This window comes from Erpetoichthys calabaricus, chromosome 3 (assembly GCF_900747795.2).
Source record: "Erpetoichthys calabaricus chromosome 3, fErpCal1.3, whole genome shotgun sequence".
Lineage (NCBI taxonomy): Eukaryota > Metazoa > Chordata > Cladistia > Polypteriformes > Polypteridae > Erpetoichthys > Erpetoichthys calabaricus.
This window is the reverse complement of record NC_041396.2, coordinates 44,249,151-44,261,224: the sequence shown is the minus strand read 5'-3', so window position 1 is coordinate 44,261,224 and position 12,074 is coordinate 44,249,151. Positions and strand designations below refer to the sequence as shown.

At 39.8% G+C, this 12,074-nt stretch overlaps 1 protein-coding gene across 2 annotated transcripts in view; it reads right to left on the bottom strand.

Moving 5' to 3' along the window:
* Positions 1-3,788: 3,788 nt before the first annotated feature.
* optc (opticin) overlaps positions 3,789-12,074 on the bottom strand; it is a 134,344-nt gene continuing 126,058 nt past the window's right edge. For both annotated transcript variants that reach the window (XM_051924563.1, XM_028796712.2), the window contains exons 7-8: positions 5,187-5,282; positions 3,789-4,784 (exon numbers count right to left, since the gene is read on the bottom strand). In XM_051924563.1, coding sequence (XP_051780523.1) covers positions 4,614-4,784; positions 5,187-5,282 — 267 coding nt within the window. In that variant the 3' untranslated portion in view covers positions 3,789-4,613. The remainder of the gene's footprint in view (positions 4,785-5,186; positions 5,283-12,074) is intronic.

The window sequence follows — 12,074 nt, the reverse complement described above, 5'->3', positions numbered from 1 at the left end:
GCTTTTAAAGGACTTTTCTCTTTTCTGTGCCTTTTGTGACACAAGGCTTGCCTTATCTTGGCCTTACAGATGGAAGCTGAGAGGAGCAGCACAGACACACTTCCATCCTTGTGGCCATGCTAGGAATGAAGTCTCGTGGCATCTTGACCGAGGAAGATAAAAAGGGCAGAGATGAGGAAAGATCGCCCTCATGTGACAAGAAACTGTTATAGCCATCAAGGTTTTAGGAGGAAAAAAAAAACTGTTAATATAGTACTTGCAAGAAAAACTAGAGTAATGTATTCTGATTCCCTTCTTCATATGAGGGGAAAAAGATTTGTAACAGATAATAGAGATTAATAATATAAAGTACAGTGAAAGAAAACAGAATCAGAGTGAATATTAAGGAGAGTGAAACAGAACTAACAGCCCACCAGGTCTTGCTGCAATCTAAAGGTGGGTAACATTAACAAATGTTCATCAACCTCCTCCTCATCCTCTGCTGTATTCGTTAGATTATGGAAAAGTACAATTGAAAAACATCTGGGGGATTATATGTGAAAAGAACCTGCAGTGGTTAAATGTGAGTTCATCCAGCATCTTGTGTAAGTAATCAAATAATGTAAGGCCGGTGTCCTTGAGAGGATTTTTCTCTGGACTCCTGGAGTTAAGATCAGTGCTGTGGAATACTGATATGTCTCCAGCTATCTTTCCATTAGTCACCAATTAGAATTAGAGTGTCCCAGATGAGTAATAATGAGACTTGGTCCTTTAATGATATGATCTAGGCTGCCCAGAAAATGTTAAGAGGTGGGGATCACAAAATGCTGAGCATGATGCCTGTCTTGTCACTCTGTCACTCACTCCCACTCACCAGGAGAAATAAGGTGCTAACAATAACATATAGTGTCTAAGACACACCAGCCTCTGTGGTGCCATTCTACCTTAGAAATATTTTAATCTGTATAAAGACCGTTAGTACTAGTATACCACAAACAGAAGCCAGGGCCCTCATTTATAAAGCACATTTTGAGCCACATTTTGTGTGTTTGCAGCTTTCCATGCAAACGTCAGGATTTATAAAACAATCTCATCCATCCGCACGCAACATTTTGGAGAAACTGGGAAATGACGGCACCCTCGATCAAGTAGGGAAATGCAGCCAAACCAGCTTAATGACAACTCACATGTATAATAATTTATATCATTGAGCTGTTAATATAATGTGTGTTGATGTGACAAACTTATTACAAATCCAAAGTGTTGAATATGATGCACAGACTTTATTTCCTTTGCTAAGTATTTGCACTGAAGAACATGTTTCAGTTTTTCATCAGTACAGTATATATTAAAGTTACCCTTTCTTGGAACTTGCCTACAGGTCAGAAATATCTTAGCCAAGCTTCACTCTGTCGTGCCTGCTGTGCTGGAAGCCATTAACTGACCGGTGAGGTGCTACATCCAGTTTTCCTTTGGTGTGGGTGTACATACATAAAACATTGTGTTTTTGCTAATATAAAAAGGCAATTTGCAGCAGTGTCCGGTTTTATTAACTTAATCGGAACACTTTACTGCACTCATATTGCAAAAAGGACACCTAGCAAGAATGAAGCTGCTTTTGTTAAACATTATATTCCATTAATGCACATATCATTTGTGTTGCCAAGGTGAGGCTGACAAACATTATGGCTCAGTGGCCTGGATCAACTGTGATTCATTTATTTTGAGGCAAAGTAGCTTTGGCAGAAGTGATGGTGGCTGGCTTATTGGTAAGGTAACTGAGTGAACCCCCAGTTTTTCATATGGTCTGTACTTTTCATTGTAACAGCAGTAATGTCATCACATCTGTTAGGTAATAGTGGCTACCCGCTCAGACCCTGGTGCCTTATGCCCTTCCCTGACCCCCAGAACGCAAATGTGTTATAATGCTGTGCATAACCTTGCAGAGAGCAGCCAGATGCTCTTGAATGCAGGAGTGGTGTCTCAGTGCATCAGGTGGAAGGCTGCTCTACCAGCCAATGAAGCTCTGCAGCATTGAGATTGAATATGTATGAGGTTAGGGTTAGCATGCTCCATATATGGATGTTTCAGGGCTCGATTTGAGGCGCAATTGCAAGGTGGTTATGATTTATCAAGGGTAAATTTTGTGAAATGTGTGTATGTCAAGCCAAGTTTTATTAAACTGATTTTTTTTTGACCCATGCATTTTGGGTGGAGTGGAGGCTCTGAGGCTAGGGTTATGCACTGGCAATTGGAAGGTTTCCGGTTAGAATCCTTCAAAGGCCAAAAGTGGGCCCTTGAGCAAGGCCTTTAACCTGAAATTGCTCCATCCTGGGTATGACGTTAATCTCCATCTAGCCCTGCATGTAGGCCCTCCAACCTGCAGGGAAAATTCCTGGGGGGTTGGTGGTAGGATTGGCACTCCAGCCACCATAAAAAACCTCACACTGGTTCCATTCCATCTGAACTAGTGTGGTGCTGAAGTGTCACCCGTTGCATGGCTGCACTCGGGTCCTAATCTGGGATCATGAGTTGGTTCGTCATGTGGTGAGTGCGCCAATGCGCTGTTTCAGTGCGTGCTCCTAACCTCCTCCATGCGTTTTCCTGTTTTTTTGGATGTGCATATTTTCATGACTTGCATCCACACAAAGTTGCAGAAATGAAGCTCAGGTCACTTTCATCTTTTACCACCAGAGGGCATTTATCATTCAATGTCAGAAGAGTTTGACTGTGCCAGTGTTGTCTAAAACAGTGACTCCCAAACTCAGTCCTAGGAAGCCATTGTGGCTGCAGGTTTTTGTTCCAACCAGATTCATAATCAGTGATTGTATTTGGTAATAACTGATCTTTATTTAATTAGCCTGTCCTTTTTTCTCTTCTGAAATGTACAGCAGTAAGAGTTTTACATTTATAAGACATTTAGAAATATTATATTTTTGCTATAGCCTCACCTCCAACATCTAGTCCAGCTCCATTCAGTAGACTACCAAGAGGACAGTGTCTGAATGCTTCAGCATTAGCTGTGCTGACAACTGAGTGTGGGATTGTGTAAACAATGAGTGTGAGCACTAGTAAGGTGTACTTAAAAATCATCCCAGATTCTTTGTATTTGCAGATTTTCCTTAAACACAGGATATTTGACACACTCAAACTGCAGTAATTGTTCTACTTTATTACTATACAACACTGGGTTGGACTTTGTACATATGATGATAAGTTTAAACTTGAGTATGCCTTATAACAAACTGGCAATTCCCTCCAGGATTTGTTCTGATCTTGTACCCCAGTATCAGCTTCACCTCCTTGCAGTTGTGTAGTGGATGAGCAGGTTAATAAATGGAACCGATGAATGAACAGATACAGGTGAAGACCAGACAGCAGTGCAAAGAGATCTGAAAGAATACAACACCGGCCTGATTTTAGGTGAAGAAGCGAGTGTGATCTGGGGTGATGTTTACCTGGAAAGCTGCTTTACAAAATGCATCCATCTATTTTCAAAACTGCTTTTGCAGAGAGCTGGAGCATATCCTGGCTTTATTAGGCATAAAGTAGGAAGCAGCACTGGCCAGGGAGCAGGCCCATCGCAGCTGCCAATTTAGTGTTGCCACATTACCTAACATACTCGTTTTCAGGATATGGGAGGAAAGCCAAAGTACCTGGAGGAAAAATCCATGAAGACATGGAAAGGACAATAAATTCTGCACAAAAAAATATCAAACTGAGGTTTCTGAATCTGTGATGCAGCAGCTAGCTGCACTGCTCGACAAAAGAAAAGTACAAAAATAACCACACACAGAGGAAAATCCTGGAACAACAGCATAAACCTTTATTTTAAAGCTGCTTAAATGAAAAAAGGATTGCTTTATGGTATTATTATTATTACTTTTAATACTAAGAAGAATACAATGAAATAGTTAATTCAATTATAGTAGAGCACAACATGGAAACACAAGAAAAAAAATCTCAATGAAATGTCCAAAGTGGTCAGTCTGATGGCTGCCACTACACTGGAATTACATTGGCATCTGCCTGCCCTGCGCTTAACTGGCATCTCACTCTGGTGCCCCAGCAGTGATGACTTGGCTAAATCCCAATGGCCTATACAAAAGCATACTTACATAAGATGAATGCTATTAACACTGTACGTGGAGCTGAGCCCTAGAAAATCAGTTTCAGTGAAAAAGATGTCTTTGGTAATTGCATGTGACAAGAAGTGTATTCGTAGTTGGGTTTAGCAGTTATTCATAAAGTCAGTAAGAATTTTATAATAAACTCATGTCATTTGAATGATAGAGCATCACAGAGTAAAGAGACAGTTTGTTCAATTAATATTACATGTTTAGGAAAACTGACGGGTCCTGTCTTTACTTTCAAGAACTGAACACTCTCTTGTAATATTCACCTGTGCAATTTACAACAAAAACAGACAGGTACCAAGATTTCATGATTGTATGCCAGGATGAACACTTGCCATCTGGCTTTGTCAAACTGGTAAAATCTGCTTGATGGTTCAGCTCATATGAGTGCCAGGGTTTACCTTGTTTGAGGAGTCAGACAGAGAGGAAATGCCCTGTGTTACCACTCATATGTTGCTGGATTTCATATGGTCTTGCCCAGGGGGTTGAAGGGTCTCCTCACTGCATGTTTCCAGTGGGCAGGCGCGGCAGGCAGAAGTAAGCATGCGGAAAATGGCTAAGGTTGATTGGATTGCCGTCCAGCCTGATGTCCTCCAGTGCCCTCCGCACGTAGGTCATGTCACTGTGCTTGCAAAAGGTGTCTACATGCAGAGTTTGGATGTTGTTGTGCTGCCAGAGGACAAATCCAACAGATAATGCAAAAGTATTTCAAAAGTAGGACAGAAAAGATGCATGCATCCTAACTTCAAGCTTTCGATTTATTTTTAAATTAGCCAAATTTGAACATCAATATTAAGGAAATGAATGTGTACATATGTAGGCACCTTTATTTCTAGGCAATTTGTAACATCAGGATACATTCCAAATAACATTTCCAAACATGCTCCCAATTACCAACATTAAATGAACACTTAAACACCATTTAAAATAAAAGAGCTTGCTCAGATCGCACAGTCTGTCAAAGGTGGTTGAAAATCCAACATCACCACCACTAGGCTACACTGCCTGCTAATATACACATATAGCTGATAAGAAAGACATGACAATCATAAAACCAGACACTAGACTTACCTGCAAGTGCAAAACTCTCAAAGCTTCTGGAAGAGGAATGGGAATAAAGTCAAGCTTGTTATTGGAAAGGTACAGAAACTGTAGATGGGACAGGTCCTAGAAAAGAAGAAAAAGTGTTTGAGGATAGTTGTGGTACTGTAGGTTCATTAATTATGATTTAAGTAATTAGCAGAGAGTACAGACTATGACCAGCAGGTGGTAGCATTTCTCACCTTCAAAGGGTATATTTATTTGAATGCTTGATTGGCACATTTTTTTAAATTCATTATGCCACAGCCTTATAATTTTATTTCTTCATGTTTGTTGTTGTTTTCTAAATAACTAACTACTGGTGGTTTATAACTGTTTAAGCCCTCTTTACACTAATCATGAGCAATAATCAATTCCTTTATTAATCCAGGTAGTGTGGTATAGTGGTTAAGGCTTTGGACCTCAAACCTGGTGATTGGTTCAAAGCCCGATGCTGACACATGTGTGGCCATCACCAAGTCACTTCACCTGCCTGTGCTCCAAATGGAAAAACACAAGAAACGTAACCAGTTGTATCTCATGTTGTGTGTTACTTTGGATGAAAGTGTCAGCCAAATAATAATACAGTTAGTTCAGCAAAGTCATAGATAGATAGATAGATAGATAGATAGATAGATAGATAGATAGATAGATAGATAGATAGATAGATAGATAGATAGATAGATAGATAGATAGATAGATAGATAGATAGATAGATAGATAGATACTTTATTAATCCCAAGGGGAAATTCACATACTCCAGCAGCAGCATACTGATAAAGAAACAATATTAAATTAAAGAGTGATAAAAAAATGCAGGTAAAACAGACAATAACTTTGTATAATGTTAACGGGTTCATTTAACAACAAGAATTGACATCTAATTAAGAACCTGGTTGGAGTGAAATAGAATGGTCATCTTTTAGCTTACTTCACTTCTCATTTTTGTTTGGCCGCTTTCTTAGGAAAAAGAATCAATTCAGAGGACTGAGTATTAAAACAAGGCAATTAAAATGAAGGGAAAAGAACGGCGGAAATTGGTCAGTGGTTAAGAATGTGGCAGGAAAGGGGTCAGCCAGTCAGTCATTTTCTAACACACTTAGTCCTGGACAGGGCACCAGTCCATTACAGGGCAAATGCACACAAACACATGGCAACCATACACTAACCAATCCACCTAATCTGCTTGTCTTCAGACTGTTGTAGGAAATTAATGCAATGAGAGTAAACCCACAAAGACCTGGTGAGAAAATGCAAACTCCATGAAGGGAGGACCCAGGATGTGAACCCTGGTCTCCTTACTGCAAGACAACAGTGCTACCACTACACCATCGTGCTGCTCCTTATGCGAATAAGTTCATCTTTGTATTTGTTGTTGTATCTTGAATTTACATTAAGATTTGAGATGGCACACTGGTTGGTGCTAATGCCTCACATCTCCAGTGCTGATGTTTCTCTTGTTCTTCTCCAACAGTACATCCCAAAAGCATTCCTGTTAGGTTTAAAGTTAACTGATCCTATGCATGTGGAAGCGAGAGACACAAACTGTCCAGGTCTGGCTCCTTGCCTTAACACTTTGAGATACTAAGACAGGTTCTGACCTCCTGTAGACTGGAGTTAGGTTTGAGAATTGTATTGACTGAGAAAGTCACTGCATTTTTATATTAGAAACATTCATCTTTACTTGTGCTTACACTTGGGGAAAGTATCAAAGAGACAATAATGGAGAGGATCTGCGTATTAAAAAATGAACATTGGGTAGTTTAGGATAAAACAGTGTCAATCAATTACAATCTTTAAATTTAGGTCCATTATGGACCCCAATAGCTACGGTGTTAGAATCTTTCCCTTCCCTCTCTTCCACTCCTGACTCACCATCTATCCCTGAGTAAGTCACTTAACTGGACAGCGTTGTGAGTGTAGAAGTACAGAAACGCCTGCACTGTGCTCTTCTGACTGTGTCTGGCTTGTCTCAGACTGCTTTCCTACAATCTGGCCATGGTTCTACAATTAACTGATGGACAGATACTGTTGTTTTCATCTATGTTTCTACTTTGTTTATGATGGATTTGAACAAATCTGTCATCTTATATGGGATAGTTCTGTATTTGTTTATTCTTGCATGATGTCTTAAGAGTTGTTGCGGTGCTCTGCGTCTGCACTCATTGTGGAGTGCTGTACAAGAACAAAGCAGTTTGCACCGTTTTGTTGGATTTCTGAGGTTTGTCATCTATCTCTGTATTCTGTTTTGTATGTGGTATTTACCCCATTTTTTGACACCCACTGCACACCCAACCTACCTAGAAGGGAGTCTCTGCCCAATATTTCTTCCATCTTTTTTACCTGAAAATTTTTTTTGGGAGTTTTTTCTTGTCTTCTTAGAGAGTCAAGGCTGGGGAGCTGCCAAAAACAGGGCCTGTTAACGCCCACGGAGGCATTCCTTGCTTGATTTTGGGCTATACAAGAAATAAATTGTTGTTGTTGCCTTCTGATCTGTAAATGACTTTGAAATAGAAGTTGTAAATGTCTCTTTATTCTCCTGCCTAATGTATCGCAAGGCTCCCGTAGGAATGCATGCCACTAAGTTTCAATCAAGTGCGACATAAATTCAGTAAATAGTATATTCTTATTAAAAATCCAGCCTTTTGTCACATTTATGTTTGTTGTGATTGTCAGTGCATGATATCTGAGGTGCTTGAACTTCAGGCTGTTGTGCACTACAGCTTTAGAAGAACTAATCCAAGCAGCAGCTGGTTTCTTTTCTTATTAATGATAATGGAGAATAACTTCCATACACTGTATGTGATTTTCCGTTTGTTATTTTATTGGGCTTTAAGGCATCATTTTATGAGCCTTTTAAGAGAGAAGACTGCTCAGTTCATCTACTGAACTGCTTGGTGTGATATGAGTGTGTCTCACCATATCTTAGAAACAATAATTCAGATTTATTTAGAAATTCTCTTATATTTTTTCCCACCCACCACATTAAAACTATGTCCTGCTCCTTACAAAATGAATTTGGATTCCAAAAAATGAGAAAAGGGTTATAGGTCTCCGCTTTAGAACAACTAAATAAATTCATGACCTTCCATCAGTGTCTTGAAATAATCATTCATAATCATGGGACAGCTCTGGTTAAAATTCAAGATTTAGTTTTTTTTTTAAATGTTTCAAAGTAATGGCATTTTATAGACAAATAAGATATTCACATATAAAAATCAAATTATAGGTTAAACCTTAAGAAAAAGGGCATAATTTATTAAAGGCAATTTAAAAGAGGTGTATCTCCAGTTCAGATTCTGTTCAGATTTACTTGACCTTCACAGTCATACTCTATCTGACTCACAAATTATGATGTGTGATAATTATATTTCATTTAAAAAGGATAAAATGAATAAAGATCGTTATTCCTTTTAGGAAAGAAGGATACTCATCTTTCATCCACTTGCTGCCATAAAACCTGTGACTTGTGACTCAGATGTGCAGAAAATCGATGGTTGGGAGGAATACTAACGCTTTGTTGAGAATCTCACTTGCATTGCTTTTAGATCCTGCATGGCTTTTATTCAGACAATTTTTAAATGTTTTTCTTGCTCTTCAAAACTGCTAATTGGTCTTGTCTCAGCCTTTTGAATGTTTTCAGAAACAGATCGATATGTAATGGAAAATCAGAGTGGCAGACATTTTACGGACAATCCACAAGAGATAAACGAAATGTCGCAAGGGTCAAGCACTAAAAATGAGCAAGCTAAACTCAAAGTCACTAAGCAAACCCTATTCCCTAAATCATTTTGCTGAACAATTTATTTTTTCATAATTTTTTTTCTTTAAGCAAAGCTCACACATCTTCTAACACACAACTTGATCTTAAACAAAATGGCCGTCATGACATCACACCCATGATGCCTAACAGTAAGCAATGTCATAGTGACTATCTTGACAAAGTGGCAGTGATCACAATGTCACTGAGAACATGTTAAATGATTTTTGCAGCCGTCTCTTGGTTTTCAGATTCCACTCTAGTTCCTCAATTGAGCACATTTTTGTTGAATTTTCATGCTTATCTTGATTTTCACTCCTAGTCCATGGTCTTGCTGGTAGACTTAATTAGTAACTCTCAAATGGCATGTAAAAAAAATGGATTGATGTGGATGGCACAGTTTGTGTGCGGTGTAGAACCTTTGGGAATTTACTATGCATTTGAGTCTGTGGTTCTGTCATTTCAGGATGGAAATGGAAGTGTCCCAAAACAAGACACATCTAAGAAGAATGATCGAATATTCAAAGAAGCCAGCCTTGTATAGAGAAGTCAAGTGAGAGGCAACCACATGGCTCCATAGTAAAAAGACAAGAGGCTGAAAGAAAATAGAGCTTGTTCATCTGTGTCTGCATACTCAACAAATCTCAGTCTATGAGGAGACCACAGTCCTCTATTAAAACTAGAGGACCTTGCTCTGATAGCCTGAGATAAACACTGAAGCTAATCATGTTTTGGCCTGGCCAGGGCTTGGATGGGAGACCAACCAGGAAAGCTTGGGTTGCTGCTGAAAGAGGTGTTGGTGAGTCTGTCGGGGGGATCTTAACCTGTAGTCTCTGTGCAAATCCCAATACCTCGGGTAGTGACTGTACTTAAAGAAACAGTGCTGTCCTTCAAATGAGATGTAAAACTGAGGTCCTAACGCTCTGCGGTCGTAAGAGAGGATCTTTTGAAAAGAGTAGTGTGTACCTCGATGTCCTGAATAAATTGTCCATCACAGTCTCGTCCATTCTAGCCCCCTAATCATCTCCTGTCTCTAACTGGTTTACTGTCATGTCACCCCTTCACCATCAAGCGCTATATAAATATAATGTCTTCTTCATCTTGTGGACAATCTGAACTCTTCTTTGCTTTGTGTTCCTCATCTGATTATAACACCAAACTCAACTGGGCCCTCTGAGTCTGTCTTATGGGAATCAATTCATTTCTCTCTATTTTTAGGCAGACTCCTTTGCATATGGTGAGCCAAAGCACTCAGATCTACAAACCATGACAAAAAACCACTAAAGAAGTTTTTAGTACTTGCCATGTTGATTGGGGATACCTATTTCTACTGCTAATAAAAAATTACACATATATTTAGCATTTTTCTAGCTACTCAAAGTGCTTTACATAGACAGTAGGGGAGCCACTTCAACCACCACTAATGTGCAGCATCCACCTGGATGATGTGATGGAAGCCAGTTTGCGCCCATACGCTCACCACACATTAGCTGTTAGGTGGTGAGTATAGTTAACCAATTAGAGACAGGGGGGATTAGGAGGCCAGAATGACCAGGCTACGATGGGCATTTTAGCAAAGACATTGGGAAACGCCCTAAGCTTTAGGAAAGATCTCCAGGTATCTTTTATGCCCACAGAGAGTCAGGACCTCAGTTTTACATCTCATCCAAAGGACGGCACCATTTTTGCAGCACAAGGTCCATGTCACTCTGCTGGGACATTGAGTTCCACATACAGACCACAGGGTATACGCCTCTTGCTGGCGTTACCAACACCTCTTCCAGTAGCAACACAAGCTTCTCATAGATGGTCTCCCATCCATATACTGGCTGGGCCCAAACATGCTTAGCTCCAGGTGGGTTGCCTGTTCTAAAATGCGTGTGGTATGGCTGATGACTGAGGGATGGATGAAGGACCCTGATATAGAACTCTTTAGTGACACTGAGACATGATCATCACTGAATAACAGCATGGTTATTTTCATTACACAGCAGAGAAAGGTCATCTTAAGGCAATGGTCAAAACAGAGTACAGATAATTTCATATTATCTGTTGTTTGTTAGTGCAAATGTAAAACTTTGTGAATCAACATACTGTAGGGGTTTTTAATATACTGTAATTGTTTTATTCATGTTATATTTGGCTGAAGAAGCAATTAACAGTCCTCCCATCTTTGGTCTAGTTATCATTGCATCATAGTGGGAGTTGTTCTGGACAAGGACACATACGAAGCAGGACAATACTCTAAATGGGCCAACCAGTGGCGACTGCTCTAAGACTACAAGGGAAGCTCCGCTTCCTCTACTATGTCAGAAAATAAATGCTCATATATGCACTGTTGTATTTATATTGGTTTTAATAAAAGTGCGCTAGAACACGTTCAACTTCATGACTAGCTCGTTCAGAATCAGGTATTTATTGTAGATTGTTTGACGCGATTTTCTTGTCATACATTTTCCGTGCAGCACAGTGCGTTAAACCCTCCTGAAGCCCAGCTTCACTGGAGCTCTATGGGCAAGCACAGAGGAGCTTTTTTCACTGCAGAAAAGCTGGACGGTAATTGGATAAATGCACCAAAATCTTTACTTCCAGGGAAGCTTAGCTTCTCTGGGAATGAATGGAGCAGTGGGCGGGCCAGGACGGTGGGCTGCTGCATGATGATTGGAGGAGCTGTTTAAAGGGCGGAACCCCTTTTTTGATTGACAGCATGTCTTATGTATACATCAGCACTACAGAGATTCGAGTTCAGTCCCATGCAGATTTGCAGGTGAAGTCGTACGACAAACTGCTGCACTGTGTATTGTTTGCTGGTGATATAAACCATTTTTGTTTGTACAAATCATTCTTTAAATAATAAAAAAAAAAACATATTATAGCGTTCTTGACTTTGCTCCTTGTTTCAGCATTGTAAAGTTAGTTCGTTCATATAATTAAAGTAGCTTGTGGAAGGGGAAACTAGCCAGCTAGCAAGCTGTGCATAATGGCAGACGCAGACGGTGCTAATATTGTTGACCTGTTTTTGGCAAAACCATTTAGTAGTCTTCTTTACGAGGAGAGATTCAGAATTAAACGGCAGGGCAGACCAACGCCCAAGATTGATCTGGTGCAAAAATCAGGAA